At 44.7% G+C, this 17,271-nt stretch overlaps 1 protein-coding gene across 1 annotated transcript; it reads left to right on the plus strand.

Annotated features, from left to right (window-relative positions):
- Positions 1–12,395: 12,395 nt before the first annotated feature.
- On the plus strand, positions 12,396–15,409 carry eomesb (eomesodermin homolog b; the record flags this gene model as incomplete). The annotated part of the gene is made up of 6 exons (XM_079226895.1): positions 12,396–12,898; positions 12,988–13,142; positions 13,333–13,454; positions 13,922–14,080; positions 14,325–14,386; positions 14,629–15,409. 6 exons carry the CDS (start codon positions 12,396–12,398, stop codon positions 15,407–15,409), a joined length of 1,782 nt encoding a protein of 593 aa, XP_079083021.1.
- Positions 15,410–17,271: the final 1,862 nt, after the last annotated feature.

Below are 17,271 nucleotides of genomic sequence, written 5' to 3' on the forward strand. Positions count from 1 at the left end.
TGTTTACTGACACAGTAAACACTGGAAGTTCAGTTCTTTAGGGACAGAAATCCTCACAGTATTTGTTGATTTCCAGCTCAGCAAACTTATTAGACTCCCACACATGTATGTTATGTTCGTTTCTAAATGATGTGAATTAAAACAATGTCCTAGTCTTATCCTGTGTCTTAGGATGAGAGCAAGTCAGCGAGGATGAAGCCCAGTTGGCTCCTTACTGGAAAGTGCTCACTACCCCAGGAAGCATGCTGGTTTATATGGCAGGGGCCCGGGCTCCCAACACTGATCCAATATTACCCGAGCAGCAGGGCCCCGTGAACCTGGCAGAAGGAGGTTAGCAGAGTTAAACCCCCTTAGGACACGCCTCACTGCTCAGGGCCAACAAGCAGCTCCTCCAACTGTCCACCGCAACGCAAGGCCCCTACCCCAGGAAGAGAAAGGACCATCGACACTGAAACATGTGAGTCTCCAGAAAATAGAGTAATGTAGAGTCCACTAAAAGCCTTGGGCGATGAAGCCTTTATTGCACTTACATGCAAACATTGATAACTAAAACGTGTCGTTTTGAGGAGCACGAAGCCGAGAGCAGACCGGTGGACCGAAGGCTGCTCTCCGCTCCACAGAGCCCCAGCGTGATGGGTAGGTGTGCGTTTGGATGTCTTGCCTCAGACCCCACTCCTCGCTATCCGTGGCTTCCAAGACGCCGTGCGGCCGGCAGATGGGGCGTAGAGGTGAGAGTGTTTAAGCCCGGGCGGCGGGGAGCCTCTTCAGGGTGGATGGAGAGCAGATAATCCAACGAGTCGGGCGAGGGGATTACAAACCTACAGGCAGACCTCTGCTGGTGAGCCCTGCTGTGGGGCACCTTCCACAGGTCACCCCTGTGACATTTGGCAGCGGTAATTATTGTCAATGTCGACTGAGTGCATCTTGATGCTAGAAAGTGTCTCCCTGCTGCTGGCTTTTGGTATTGATTTGTTTGACGCTCGATAGTAAGTATTCTGAGGGAATAGCCATGCAGACCTGTGATGGAGTTTGATAGAATGACGGCAAAGGCAAGCTCACGCTTTTATCGCCTTCCAATCCTCGACCCACTGCTGCCTCCTTTTTTTATTCAGCTTTAACCAGACTGGATATGCGTCGCAGAAGATGTTGAGATTTTTCTTTTCTACATTTTTATGACAATAAACTCCAGTTTGAGGCATTAAGTCACAGTCAAAGTCATCTTTAATGTCAATTCTTCCATTTGTGCAAATATATAGAAGATTTGAAAGTATATTTCTCTCTTGTCCAACATAAAGTGAATTGTAATAATACAAATAAAGTGCAAAACAGCTAATAATGAACATTTAGACGACATACAAATATAGAAAATATAAAACTTTAAGTCTAGTGTGAATTAAATCACCATGAGCATACAACCCAAATTGAGCAATATAAGAGATAACACACTTCCGGGCATAATAAAGCCAGACCATGATATTCAGATGAGCCCGAAACCCTTTTTTTTTTGTTGCTCTTTTGCTTTTTTGGGGGGTGGAGGTCATATTGGCAGCACCCAAGCAATGTCAGGATGCATTTCCTCTCAAGCAAGTGAAGGGGTCTGCCACTGTGCCACAATCTGCACCCGCTTCTCAGGCAGGCTAAACCCTTTGACACCACAGTTTTTAATTAAAATTACATTAGGAGTAATCAGCCGGAAGAGTTGGGGATGGAGGACGGGGGCATGGAGGGAGGCTCGGGTAGATGATGGAGGGCCAGAGACCCAAAAAGCAGAGATATCAGAAAAAACGCTGCTCTCGTCTCACCCGCTGAGCTCCTGGTCCTTTTAGTGCTTTTCCGGAGCCGTGACATTACAGTAAGAAAAAAGAAATGGCACATTTATAGTTGTCTGTTGTCTGACAGCACATCTCAAAATACACAATGAAACAATTCAACCGGACAATTCCCTAATTAGTATAGATTAAACAGTGACTGAGATTACAGTCTGATCACTTCCTGCAGTAACTGCATTACGCTGCCGTTGTATTCCGCCGTGCTCCGTGGGGATGGAGAAAATACGCTTGTGAAATGAAGTTGTTGAAAGCTTTTTCTTTAGACGAGACACATCTGGCTTTCTCGCTGCATCTGTAAAAAAATGGAAGACCAAATGTTAATACGACTTCCTTTCCCCCCCCCCCAGAAACAGGAGAGGGCTGAAGAGAGACGGCTACAAAGGCCCCATTCGTTCTCACTTGAGGGGCTCTCGCCAAGATAATTATAAGCTTTATGAAAGTACACAGCAGAAAAAAAAGGTGGAGGAAACCCACCGAAAGAATGGACAGGACAGGAGTAGAAAATTACTTTTCCCCTCTGCCTTCGCTTTATGCCCCCTCTAACAAGAGATGAGCCGGTGGATGGAGGAGGCCTTCTTCAGGAGGCATCCCGGGGTTGTTGTTTTTCAGCATTCACCCTTCTTGTGTTTCACCCATTCATTAAGCCAGCAACCCTCTGACCGTCCTACAATGACCAGAGTTTTCCCTCATTACATGGTCCATCCTGGTGAAAAGATGAGGCGGACAACAAGGAGAGCAGAAATGAAGGCCAGGCCATTTGAATAGGGGGTTGGTATAGAATCCACTCGCACTAAACAACACCAAAGAGAACATCTTGTCTTTTGATCAAGTTTTTTTTCCTCCATCTCTCTCCTCTTTTCTTCTTTCTAGAATATGATCCTCTCTAGGCTTCTGCACCCACATCGCCTACACCGCGCTGAGTGTCTGAATGCGGTTAATTATCTAAAAAGGAAAAGTTTGTACCTGTTGAAAAGCTACCCTTGGTTTTGCTTGGCTTGTTAATGCCAACAAAAAGCCGCCATAGCGGACGGTCAGAGGACACCACATGCTGCGGCAGCCTTTCAGACATGTCCCTAATAAGAATGCAGCGGTGAGAGCGCCTCTGAATGCACACAGGGGAGAGAGAAAGATGGGTGGGAAGGAGAAAAGAAAAGAGAGGGGAAAAAACATCTTTTACCTCTCCATCTATAATTACTCCAAATGAAGAATAGGCTGAAGAAATGGCTGGGGAGACTTTCCATTATGACAGGGAAAAAGGGAAAAAACGTCAAGTAGAGAAGGCAAAGCGCAGGATCGATCGATTTTTAATGGATAGAAGCTACTTTTTTTTTAATAACATCTCCGAAGTAACGACGTAGGGTATGTGCATCCGCGCCTGTGTGTGTGTGTGACAGTGTGCTTGTGTGTATGTGTGAGAGTGAAATCACATTTCTGACTATTGAATGTGGAAAAGCACTGTCCAGACGCCATTATGTGCCCAGTGCATCAGCCCCACAGTCAGTATACTCCAGCATGCTGCAGATACAGCTGTCTGAAGCGTTGCTTTTTGCATGCAATGCTCAGAAGGTCTTTTGCAATCGCCCTCACAACGTGCAGGAACCGTCTTCTCTCCTTCCTCCTCCTCACTTCATCTGATGAAATGAATCACTGAAGAAAGAAGAGGGCTGCCTCCACTTCCCTCTCTGCCAGCGTTAGAGAGAGACGTTGCTTTCTGTCGGGCCTACAGTGATCTGTGTGTGTGTGTGTGTGTGTGTGTGTGTGTGTGACCCGCTGACCTGAGAGGAAGTGTCATCTCGTGCTGTAAATGCTTTCACACTCTCACAGGGAGAGTCGTGTGTGTGTGTGTGTGTGTGTGCGCGTGGTGAAGCTTCGGTCGAGGTAAAGCTCTGCCGGCGGTGTTCATGTAGTCATCAGGCCCCTTCACACCTTAAAATAATACACTAATACACACGACATTCACACGCTCACGACGTGCAAGGTGTTGCACAAAAAACCCCAAATCCACAGTGAACACAAGGCTTTGATCTCTCTCTTTTGTCATTGGTGAAGATCAATGTACAACACTTTTTTATTTTGTATTTCTTTGTCAATCTTGAGTCGGAGTTCTTCACTGTCGCGTTATTTGTAACAGTTAAAATAGTTAAATGCTTCACCAATATGAATATGAATGTTTTAAGCTAATTTGGATGCTATCCGATCCCAATCCCAGATGTTCATCTATCTTTTGTAGCCTAATTTGTTCATCTTCTATTCCACCATCAGCATGTGAACAGTCTATTTGATCCTCTCTGAGAAGGTGAGTAGCACTGAAGGTTTGTGAGCAATTGACGGTGCTTTAATAGGATCAGTAGGTGTGTGTATGTCTATAATAAATTACACAAAAATGGTGAAAAATACACCTTGACAAAGGATGATGCAAATCAGGGCCCTATCTAAGAACAGCATGTTTATTCAATATAGACTCGTTGATTCAACACTGTGCGTGCGTGTGCGTGTGCGTGTGTGTGTGTGTGTGTGTGTGTGTGAGAGAGTGTGTGTGAGTGTGAGACACGGGCACAGAAAGAGAGTGGGGGTACAGAAGAGCACAGGCCTCACACTGGGGATAGGTGCTAAAATAAACAGTGAGAAAAACTGCGAATGTGACAGCTGAGCAATAGGGTGGATACCGAGGAGTTGGGTTTTTGTAGACAATAATAATCTATTTTTACTATCAGTAGTGAAATATGTTTTCTTCAGAATACAAATGTGTGGTATGAAATAAAGGATTTTTTTTATTTTTCGCTCTGGAGGTATTGTAGATCCTATATTATATCACTCATATTTAAAATCCTTCAAAAATGTGTTGCGCAGACCTGCAGTACAATCATAAGGAAACACATCAAAGCAAATGTTGCTCTTCAGTAACACAACTTTGTGTAAAATATTCTGCCGGTTTCTTCTGCACACAGGGAGCAAGGAAGCAAGGAATCAAGGAAGCAGCCTCTCAATGATCAACCTCTCTCTCACTCCTCTCAACACCTCACGTTTCTCTGTTAATGACTTGATTAAAGCTCTGATTAAGATGCACTTAACCCATAAACAGCAGTCCCCATTCACACGCCGCCGAAAAGCCAATTAAAGCGAGCCGGCACTTCAATTAAGGCCGACAAAGAGGCCGGACGATATCAGAGGCGTTGTGGGAGGGGGAGTCACGAGCAGAGATTTGGGGCATTAAAGTAGCATCATCCGATTCTGGGCTGATAATACTTTTGACTATTTATTTTTTGAGCTAAGTGGCTAACAGAAGAACAAAAACAAGAACTTTGAATTGCCTCAAAGTCTTCACTGCATGTCAGTTTAATTAACGACTGACACTTCTGAAACGTGACGAAATCACAAATTTGGCATTTGACAAGGAAATAGGTCGGAAATATGAATCATATGTGAACATATAAGATCTAGAAATCATAATTATGTCTGTTTACCTGCTTAGCTTTGATCTTTTGCGTTCGTAAACAAGGGATTCTGAGTCACTTCCCAGCAGTTACCAGTTCAGACGGGCCTTTTTGCATCCAAACTTCTAAACAAAGCCGATTAATTAACTCTCAGGCTTATACCTCTGAACCATAAAGAGCTTACAAATTACCGTGGGGGAAGTGATTACAACCATGGAAAACAATAAATCAATCAATGAATCTAATGAAGCCTGCGTGCCGTCGCTGGCAGTTCGCTCTTACCCTCAGTCATCTGTGGAATAACAATGGGGAAGAGGGGGACCGTAGTTAAATTGTTAATCACAATGTGATACAACAGTCAGCAGATTCCCCGTACGAGACAATCATGCCCAGGGTCCTGCCTATCGGCTCAAAGAGAGGACATAATGCAGAAAATATTCTTTCCACCCCACTGGAGAAAGGGACACTCTTCCAAACAATACGCAGAATGCATTTATTCTGTATGAGAAACAAAACAAAAAGTCATTATTCAGAACCAAAGGGAGGATTGCAGTGATTCAGACACGAATAATGTATTCAATCTCATTCAATCTCATCATTTTTATATATAAAGATATTTATTTATTTGTAAAGATTATGGCTCGGGATGGGATAATGTCGTAATAACATAATATGAGGCTCAATTAAAGCCGACGGGGATTTCTTCCCACAAGGAGGTCAGAGGTCAGCTGGAGAAGAGCTGGTAACTACGCGATGTCTTGCTCAGCAGCACTTCAGCAGGGAGGATATTTGGCACCGAGAGCGTTGTAGAAGTCATTCTCCATCTTGTCTTGTAACCACAGCACTTTTTAAGAGTGTGTTCGTACCATGCCTTAAACATATCACCGTCTCTGAGGGATCCTCTTGGTTTTATTGAGGTAAAAGCTCATTACTGTGACTTGAGATCAAATCGTGACAGTGTTAACACAGGCAGATTGGTGGGCAGGGACTCTTTAACAGTACAGATTGGGTGATAGCGAGGAAGTGCTCTAAACGGGCAATAATTGGCCCTGGCCTGAGACTTCTGCAACTTCCCTTCAGATAAGTGATTGTGGGAGTCGTGTTTCTTGGCCGAGGAAAGCTTCTAGGAAGGAGAATCTCTCGTGTGAAGTTGTGATCCGGATGAACTGGCAGGGCGGCCTCAGACCATCAGGGGACTGGAATGGGCTCTGGTATAGGCAGTGCCGTACTTTTGGTTTGAACGAACCACATAATCAACTAAAACCTGTCCTGGGCCTTTGTTGAATTTCAGCATAAGAGTTTTTACAGTGTTGTTACAACTGTTGCTTCACCATGTAGCCTCAGAATACCAATGTTGTTCCTGTGTTGCATCCAATGTGAGACTAAAACTACTAACTAAGTATAAGAATGTTGCTGCTCTCCTGGCCAAATCCCCCTTAAAAAAAGACCACCTTAATCTCAATGGGACTAATTGGTTTATAAAGGGTAAATAAGTAGGACTTCATCCACCTCCTGCATTTGCAAAGAGGTATTCAGAGAGATCGCCTTCAGCATACAGTCATGCAAACAGGATCTCATTAGCGAATGCAAATGAGAAAACACCAAATCTTCGCGGAGAGGCAGAAGTGTATCTCCCTGGGATAGCTGGAACATGACAGCTCACCAACCGCCCCCACGCTGGGCACCAAATGTGATGGTCCGCTCCTGCTGCTCGTCTTAACCGGATGCAGGACCAAACCATAAATGTAAGAGTAGGGGGGGGGGGGAGACAAGGAAGTGGGTCACTAGAGGTCTCCACCTTCTGCTATTTGAAGTGATGGGCCTTAGAAGAAGTCAATTTTATACATTTTTATAGTCTGAAAATACAAAATTCTTCAAGTGTATTTGCATGAAAGTTTAGTTTTGAATCTGGCAAGTTGAATTTTGCACAAATGAAGTATGTTCTTTATGCACTGGGGGGGTGAAAAAATGGGTTGTAAAAAGTACAAAGGTTTTTTTTGATTATTTATTTTTACAAAACTCCCATAACTCTCTATTACATCACCAACGATGAGAACATCTTTGTGGTTTGCTGAATGCTGTTCAGCTAGGAGGAAAGCTGCGATCGCATTCAATCAAAGTGATAATTCATTCGGCTCTCTATGTCTGTATGTTGTTGAGAGGGCATTTCCCAGGAAGTGAGGAAGACGAACCCTGGGAGCCAATCGGAGCTCTCGTCTGTCGTGACATCACGAGCTGCGCCGGTCAGAGTTCCTGGCATGGCCTCAGACCAACAGACCTTCTGCTCCCAGCAGGGTGGAAGTGGCCGAGGGCAGGCCGGCGATGGCCAGGTCACCAGCTTTTTCCTCCTGCCCGGCATGAGCTCTGCGGGAGGGGAGGCCGGCAGGATGGCAGCATGTCAGAAACAGCCCTTTAGACGTGTCAAAAAGCCGGCACAGCTAGGGGAAGCTGCTCATCGAGCGTGACAGAGAGAGAAGCGTGAGGCCGCGGTCCAGACCGGCTGCCCAATGAACGCACGATGACCAAACAGCGTTATAGCAGTAAGTGGTGGTGAGATAAGCCGATTTAAGCTATAGAAATCGTACGTTTTCATCATCACAGAGAGCAGCATAGTGGCCGAAATAAACTACGGGTTTAAACTCATTATTTTAAAAGATCCCCTCAGACATTTTAAGATGCACTCTTGTTTGAATAATATATTGTGCATATTTATTGTTTTTTGTTTTTTATTTTGAAGGCTAACCTGCCTGACACAAGGCGTCTCCATACTTCCCGCTCACAGTGTGTGTCACTGGTGTTTTCCAGTTGCCACATCACATACGTATGGACCATGATTGTGTCGTGATTATCACAATTTCATTCTAGCAACACACATTGCACACACAAATTCAGATTTAAAAGTGGAGAGCATATTTATTGCCTCTCAACGGCTCTCAAAGTGGTGACGATTGAGACGACTGTTTGCAGCTAACGTGCTTGCAGCTAACGTGCACTCAGCTAACGTGCTTGTAGCTAACGTGCTTGCAGCTAACGTGCGCTCAGCTAACGTGCTCACAGCTAACATGTCCGCAGCTAACGTGCGCTCAGCTAACGTGCGCTTAGCTAACGTGCTTGCAGCTAACGTGCTTGCAGCTAATGTGCTCGCAGCTAACATGTCCGCAGCTAACGTGCTTGCAGCTAACGTGCGCTCAGCTAACGTGCTTGTAGCTAACGTGCTTGCAGCTAACGTGCGCTCAGCAAACGTGCTCACAGCTAACATGTCCGCAGCTAACGTGCGCTCAGCTAACGTGCTTGCAGCTAGCGTGCTTGCAGCTAACGTGCTCGCAGCTAACGTGTCCGCAGCTAACGTGCGCTCAGAAAACGTGCTTGCAGCTAACGTGCGCTCAGCTAACGTGCTCACAGCTAATGTGCGCTCAGCGAACGTGCTTGCACCTAACGTGCTTGCAGCTAGTGTGCTCACAGCTAGCGTGCTTGCAGCTAACACGCTAACAGCGCGAACAACAGCAACATTGCGGCTCAGCTAACAGTGTTAACCTGAGGGGGAGCTGGAGGATGGGCGCCATGCCTCAGGTCTGCCCGGCGTTATCCGCCGTATCCGCGGCGGCGGCCATGAACCAGCGGTGGGTCTCGCTCGCATGCGCTAAAACGCACTGAAAAGCATGCGCAGCCAACTGAACGAAGCACAGAGAAGCTTAGAAAACAACACACAAGAGAGGGAGAGTGACTTCATTCTCTGTTGACCATCGTTCCACTATATCTTTACATAGCAAATAGTTGTTTGCTGCTATATTAATGTTCAGAATATCACATTCAGAATCTTTCAGGTGAGAACATTATAGTATTACCCCCTTCGACAGTTGAATGTGAAAACTGCACTCAAGTGTCAAACTGTACATGCTGCATTTGGCACAGTGAAGCTAAAACATACGACGTAGCAATAAACAAAATACTTTAAATCATCTTATCTCATTCGAGGGGAGACTTCGACATACTTCTGAAGGAGGGTGAGTAACAGATGTGTACATGGGTAATGCTAATGCTCCACTGGGATAACCGAGATGCTTATGTAGAGACTGCAAACTTTGCAACGCTTCACACTTCTCACGTCTGACTCACTGGTGTCACCATCAATGTACGTGGTCGTATGTGTTTGTGTGTCAAATGGGTAGTTTGCCAAATAAAGAAAGAGAAAGTCAGTACCATTTGATTTTAATCCAACACAAATTGGTGCTTGATAGAAAACCTTTGATCACATGTATATAATACATTTGCCTATAGACTCGCTGAAATACAAATGACGACACAAAAAAGCAAAGCAGTTGACAAAGGGAGGAAAATCCAAGCAGGGGAGGGGGATACTTCTGTGTCAAAGCAAATTCAAGACCACTGAAAGTCTTACTCTATATTCATGACTTCCTGAAATAATCAAACAACTCAATCAGGTTATCGGTGCGATCCGAGAAGGTGTATTAGCTTGAGGCTGTTTGCTGAGCAAATAGTTTACTCAAATAGTTGATTTGTCTTGTCTGATGTGCAATGTGTTTATTTCAGAGGTGGCGACCTGAGTCATTAATCCTCTCACGGTCTTTGTCATGTAAAGGCCTCTCTAAGCATGCAGCAGCAGCAGCTGAGCATCGTCTGGGCTTGAGAGGTTTCCTAAAGCTGTTAATGGTGCCCCGTTAGCACGGTAAGGGCAGCGTCATTTAAAGTCTGAATACGGCTTCCTTTGAACTGAAGAAGCGGAAAGAACCCAGGAGAAAACAGTCTGATGTGAGCCCCTTTACAAGCCCGAATGATCTGTGAATTCCTCGTGACAAACTGGGGGGCAACAAATGGGCAACGTCCATCAACCGGCTACCTTGTGGTTTCAATGAGCTACAGCCGCCCCCAAAAAAATAAAGTTAGGGGTTTCTCTATGTCTGTGTCACTGGCTACAACACAAATGTGTACACCTAATTATGGCAAAATCCCAAATGCAGTGTGCTCTTTTCATTGGGGCTCTGTACTGGTCTCTGACCACAAAGATGCAGCTGAGTTTCAATCTCGGCAGGTTCCATTTGTGCCGTTATTGATGTGAAAATTAAAATAATTGTGTTCATTATTATGTTGTATTTGTGCCTTTATTGTCAGTGAGGTACATTTACTTTCCCCAAGCTCTCATTCCACAGTCTGACACATTTTGCTCAAACATGTTATTAAAGTATTACAATGAATGAGCAACTTTCAGGTTGTGGATTTCATACTTTTTCTTTTTTTTGTGATTGTGCTGAAAGTTTTGAAAAGTTTTGAAAACTCCAAATCTGCAGCACCGCCTTTTCTGAATGTCTTTAGCTCTGTTGAAATAAGAGTTTTTTTTGTGTGTATTTGTAAAAATCAGTGTTCTATGAATGACAAAGAGATCACAATATAAGGCCATCTACTCTCTGCACTATTGACCCCCATGCAGGCACGCTGATGGGACTGTTGTGAAGCCTTTGTGAGGACGATGGGATGGATGAGATTCATGGCTGCGTTGGGGAGCAGCCTCGCTCTTATACACCTTTGGCTGAGATGCCCCTCCCCTAGAGACCAGAGGAGCATCTGATAAGAGGCTGCTATCTGTGCGTCATGGCCACACAGAGCCGCTACCCTCCGAGCATCCTCCTCCACCAGGCTCAGGCTTCACCTTTTCTACTCCTCGACCCCAAACACGGCATGATGTCCTGCGCGCTGGGCTCGGCGTCGCAGGTTATTTTTGCGCACTGAAGTTTCTATTTAGCTGAAATGACTCTGGTGCCTTGAAATTGATTTTTCAAACGGAAACAGGAGAGAGAATCGCGTGGTAAGTTTAAACATTTTATATATTTTTTTGTTTTGTTTTACATGGGATAGGCATATACAAATTAATTAATTGAATGTTTGCGTTTTTTATTCGGTCATTCAGCATTCAAAAAATAACAAATTCAGCTGCAATTTAGCCATTGGAATTATTAGACAGGGATTCAAGGCACATTACATAATTTTGTTGTATTTCTTTATTATTTGGACATGATGGTTTACGTTTGTTTGTTGCTGTCTGATCCAAGAAACATCACAGGCTTCTTCAAACGGAAAAATAATTGCCTATTTCCCTTTTTCACGTCGGCTATCCCGTTGGGAGACAGAGTCGCATCAGAATTGAACGAATGCAAATTCATCAACTCTGAATAATAATATAGGATTAACAGCATTCCGTCTAATAGAGAAGGGGTACATACAAAAAATGCAAAGATATGATTGTTAAGATAAATATATTATTTTGTAAAAAAAGACAAAAAGATTTTTTGTTTGTTCGCACGGCTTAATCTCAGTGATTTCGAGAATCGTGGGTGTGCTTTCACTTCAGTTTTAGCTGACACCACAATATGCCCCCTCACAAGAAATCTGTGCTTTTGACATCTTAAAGTTTGTCATGTGATTTACTAGAAATCGTCTCTTACTTCAAGGCGATCGCCCTCCAAAATGTTTAATATTAAGCTTCCCAAATAAACATAAACTCACTTCACCTCATTTCTGATCGGGTCAGTTACAAATGAGTCATGGTTCGCGTGTGTAGCTCTCCTTGTGAATTAAATACAACAATAAAATAATAATTATGGGAGCTTGCCTTATTTTATTACACTGAGTCCAATAGGATAATTAATGTTTTACACATATGAACACCATTCAAAGATAGGCTTTGTCAAATATAAATTGTTTTTAAGTCACTTATTTAAATAAAGACGACAATGAAATGCATCAGTTTAAGTTTTGATGGCTTCACAGCCACACCCTGATACGCCCACGGTGATCAGCTCTGCTTTGAGGTGAAACAGGTCACTTTCCCCTCCATGAAGGCCCATCCTGCTACGCGCAATTTGGCACTTTGGCCTTTTAAGAAGATGGTGATCAGCCCCGTGACTGCAGATGTGTTCTCCTCTTAACCACAATCTGTTTCTGTCTCCGGATTTCAGACTTCAGTGGAAGTTTTTCCTCAGAAGACACCTGGCTTTAAAAACCAAAAACTTGTTTTAGTGATTCCTGTGGAGGGGGGAGGGGGAGAAGACCCCTGGAACAGATCAGACTGACATCAGAGGAAGCAAAGCAAATCTGTGAGGAGACCAGAACAGCAGTCATGCTCGGCGGTGAAGGGGACAGCAGCGCCGCGGAGGACCGGCGCAAGTCCCCGGCTGTGGACGGGGCCGACCCGGCTGCTGGCAGCAGGTACGCGGAGCACGGCATGGGGGCTGACCGGTCCTACTACATCCCTCCGACGGGTTCTAAACCAAGCTCAGAAGCTCCAAACCCCTGCGCTTTCATCCCCTACACGCCCAGCGGGTCGGTTTACGCGTCCGGCGCCGGCCGGTACCCCTCGTCTCTCCACCTGGGCTCCGTGTTGCCCCCCGCGGGGTTTCCCTCCTCCGCCGCCGGACGCAGTCACTTCAGCCCGTCTTACCAGCTCGGGCAGAGCCCCGGCTGCCTCTACCCGCCCTACAGCAGCTCGGGGTCGGCTATCGGCGGCATCGCTCTGCCCGGCGCCGGCCCGGGCATGAGGGCCCAGGTGTACCTGTGCAACCGGCCGCTGTGGCTCAAGTTCCACCGGCACCAGACCGAGATGATCATCACCAAGCAGGGCAGGTGAGACGACGGAGGGAAACGATTATTTTGCAATAAAACCTCTGTTTTTATTCGAGTATAATGTATTTGATTGTGTTTGGTGCCTGCAGACGGATGTTCCCGTTCCTCAGCTTCAACATCGCCGGGCTCAACCTGACGGCGCACTACAACGTGTTCGTGGAGGTGGTGCTGGCGGACCCGAACCACTGGAGGTTTCAGGGGGGCAAGTGGGTCACCTGCGGCAAGGCGGACAACAGCGGCCAAGGTACGGAAACAGGTCGATATTTTGACATTACTAACATTTTATTTTGTTTCAATGTTGGATTGAGATTTAAATTATTAACCTCTGAATTAAAATAACTGCAATATTTTCTATTTGCAAAAATACAATATTTCGATATAAATCAGGCTTTTGTGTACTTGGAGTTTGATGTTGGAATACTTGTTTATTTCAGGAAACAAAGTCTACATCCACCCAGAGTCTCCCAACACAGGGGCCCACTGGATGAGACAAGAGATCTCCTTCAGCAAGCTGAAACTCACCAACAACAAAGGGACCAACCACAACACTTCACAGGTATGCCGACCTTATAAATACATAGATTACCCTAAACTAACCCGAAGATTTTGTATTAACTTGTTAATTACAATGTCAACATATACATATGTTTGCATTGAAATATGCAGTTAAAGATCTACCCTGGTAAATAATCCGGAAATAAATAGATTAAAACGGGACATTATTAGTTTCACTTTCATTAATTAGTTTCATTAGTATAAAAAGACAATTTAAAATATGTTTTAATTAATGTTTGGAAGTAAGTTATTTTTGCATAATTTGCACAATTGGACCAAACCACTCGTAAAATATATATATATATATATATATATATGTATATATATATATATATATATATATATATATATATATATATATATATATATGCAGAAACCCGACCTATTTGCACAAATTGGACATGTTTTAAAAAATATATATAATATTCTCTGATGATTTAACGGGCTTTTGCCATGTTGATTGTGCAGATGATTGTCATGCAGTCGCTGCATAAGTACCAGCCCAGGCTGCACATCGTGGAGGTGACGGAGGACGGAGTGGAGGACATGAGCAGTGACGCGAAGACTCAGAGCTTCACCTTCCCGGAGAACCAGTTCATAGCTGTGACTGCCTACCAGAACACTGACGTAAGCACCAGCCCTTCCTGTCTGCTCCTCTTATGGCACAATGTGCACAATATCTCTGCTTCATAAATAGGAATTACATTCGTAACATTGGAACTCATTCAATGGAGTATGATTCTTATTCTAATGTTAATCATCTGCTATTTCCTTGTATATTTCAACATAATATGCACTACTGGATGCTTGTTCTCTCTTTATCTCCTGATATCAATATGAATTGTGTTCTTCCATTTTTGCTTTGTTTTAGATTACGCAGCTGAAAATTGATCACAACCCTTTTGCCAAAGGATTCAGAGACAATTATGACTCGTGAGTATTTTTATTTCATTGTCACACATTTATTACCGACTATATATAAACCGAGTATTAAATATCACATTTTAACACGTGAATACATCAAATTATATGTATTATTGCATCGACTGCCGTGCTGAGATCTGTAGTTTCATATGCTTGTGTTTGTCTTAAAGAGGTTTTTTCACACCGTGATTCTTTCCACCCAGACACTGCCCTCCCTTGACCTCAAGTTCATACCTACATGTGTTTTCCAGGATGTACACAGCTCAAGAGAACGACCGCCTGACGCCGTCTCCCACCGACTCGCCCCGGGCCCACCAGATCGTCCCCGGGGCCCGCTACACCATGCAGCCGCTCTTCCAGGACCAGTTCGTCAACAGCCTCCCCCAGAACCGCTTCTACAACAGCGAGAGAGCGGTGCCGCAGACCAACAGCCTCCTCTCGCCTCAGACGGAGGACGGGACTTCGCAGAGGTGGTTCGTCACCTCCATGCAGCAAGGCGGCACCGGCAGCGGCAGCGGCAGCAAGATAGACCTGACCCCCTATGAGGGGGACTACTCCAGCTCCCTGCTTCCTTATGGGATCAAATCCCTGTCCATGCAAACGTCCCACGCTCTGGGCTACTACCCGGACTCTCCTTTCACCACCATGTCTGCGGGCTGGGGGTCCAGAGCGGCATACCAGAGGAAGGTCTCTCCCAGCCTGCCTTGGTCTCCCAGGCCCAGTCCCACCACTGGTTTCCCAGAAGACTCGAACAAAGTTAAGCCCCAGGTCGAAGAGGAGGTGAACGGCGGCGGAAGCCTGATCTCCTCCTGGACGGACACACAGTCATCTCTGTCCTTAGAGAAGGCCGATTCTTATGCCGCGGCCTGCAAGCGAAGGCGATTGTCCCTCAGCGGTGCCGGCACAGAGGACTCGCCCTCTGACATCAAGTGTGAGGACTTGGCATCCGTCGCCATCAACAGCTCCTACAGCAAAGAAGCCCCCACAGCCAAAGGCATGGCAGCTTACTATTCCTTTTACACAAACCCTTGAATGGGTCGTCATCTCTCATTTGGTTCGCTCTTCATTTGCCATGCACCATGAATAAGAACTCATATTTTACGCTTTCTATTTTGGGGAGGGGAAGGGTTTTGTGCACACCCATAATTTGTCTTGGTGGTGATGAATGTGGTGGTCATGTTTTTCAACTTTTGTGGCGAGACAGGAAGCATTAAGGACACAAATAATAAAACACTTATGACGTCAAAAGTCAAGGAGGCATGTGGCGCAATAAGCATCAGCATCCTGAGTTATTGTTGCATATTCTGTCTATTTTGTCTCAGTCCATCTCTGAACTATATCTTTTTTTCACCAGCCCATTATGTAACTATGTATTTGAACGCATTTGTTAAGTTCCCCATTTAAAAAAAGCAAACAAACAAACAGTGTTCTCTATGTTTCCTTGGCCATACATTACTGTATCTGCCTTTACAGTGAGGGTATGTGTTTACAAATTATTTATTGAAGGCCTGTTGATATGGAATTTGTGCACTCATAAATGTGATGATGATGATGAATATATACTATACCTTCATGGCAACAGTCAGATATTTGATAATAAAGGGCATATGTGTTCTATCGACTATCTGATTGTTTATTTCAAGTTATGAGTGTTTAAATACAACATCCTTTACACATGATGGACTAATGGTTGTATTTAATATAATCATTTGTTTGCTATATGAATTCACCAGTTAAAGAGTGTCTGTAATTCCTCTGGTCATGTTTGAGGCTATACCTATTTTAATGGAATCACATATACATTCAGCTGATCCACTTGTGTTTAATGTGCAACAAATACAAAGTCAAAACTGATTAAGGAAGTCAAAGGACAATGCCCATCCAAAAAGCATAATTTGTTTCCTTGGGCTCTGTCGCACTCTAGTGGTGATTTATTGAACCCACAGCTATGAAATCAATCACAACAGCAGCCTGTTGACATGGAATCAGACTGTGTGTGTGTGTGTGCAGGTTGAGATGGACACTAGGTGCATCTGACTGAAAATGAAACTGGCATCCCATTTCTATCCCATGGTGAGACACCATAACAGTCTAAATCCGGAAAGTATTTGAAGTTTGATCACTTTTTGTGTGTATTTTCTTTCCGTGTGGACCTGTAGATTGGTTACACACCTGGGCAGGTATGTACGTCACATTGACACACTGCAGCACACATGATGAGCCTTTAGAGACCACGGAAAAGAACAAACAAACAAAAAAAACGCATGCACTTAAGTTGCCTATTTGCGTGTCATCAGTCCAGAATACTCCCACGGTGTCACGCGAGGACACACAACTCAATTAGTGGGCGTTGGTGTGCGCGCGAGTGTGTTTCTTTGTCGTTCATCATCGTCTCTGGGAAGAACAAGCCACTTCTTTTTTTTTTACTGCGCCTGTTTTGGGGGGTTTTGTAGCTGCAACCTGGCAACCCGCGTAGCAGACAGAGTCAACGAAGAGTTTTTACAGGAACAACATCGGGGCTTTTTTGGCCATACGTCATTTATGGATCGCCTCTCGCGGACGACAACCGTGTATCGCTGAGCGCGTGACGGTTGACTCGCGAGTGCAGGTCGTCACGCGCCACCTGTGTAAGTCTGGATACTTGTTACTCACTGTTTACTGTGACTTCGTTAACTGTGCTAGCTAAGTTGGCTAGCACGCTAGCTGCTCCGCTAAGCGCGCGCACTGACGTTAGCCAACGCAGGCACGAGCGTCATGGTGTGTTTTTTATTTTTTATTTTTTTAATGTTTTTTGAACAACATCCAGCTAACAAGGGTCAGGTTATATCGTGTCTCGTGATTAACACGGACCCCTCTCAACACACGGGACGGCTCGCAGCTGACGCCAATCTAAA

The sequence above is a fragment of the Taurulus bubalis genome (genome assembly GCF_910589615.1).
Source record: "Taurulus bubalis genome assembly, chromosome: 12".
Classification (NCBI taxonomy): Eukaryota; Metazoa; Chordata; class Actinopteri; order Perciformes; family Cottidae; genus Taurulus; species Taurulus bubalis.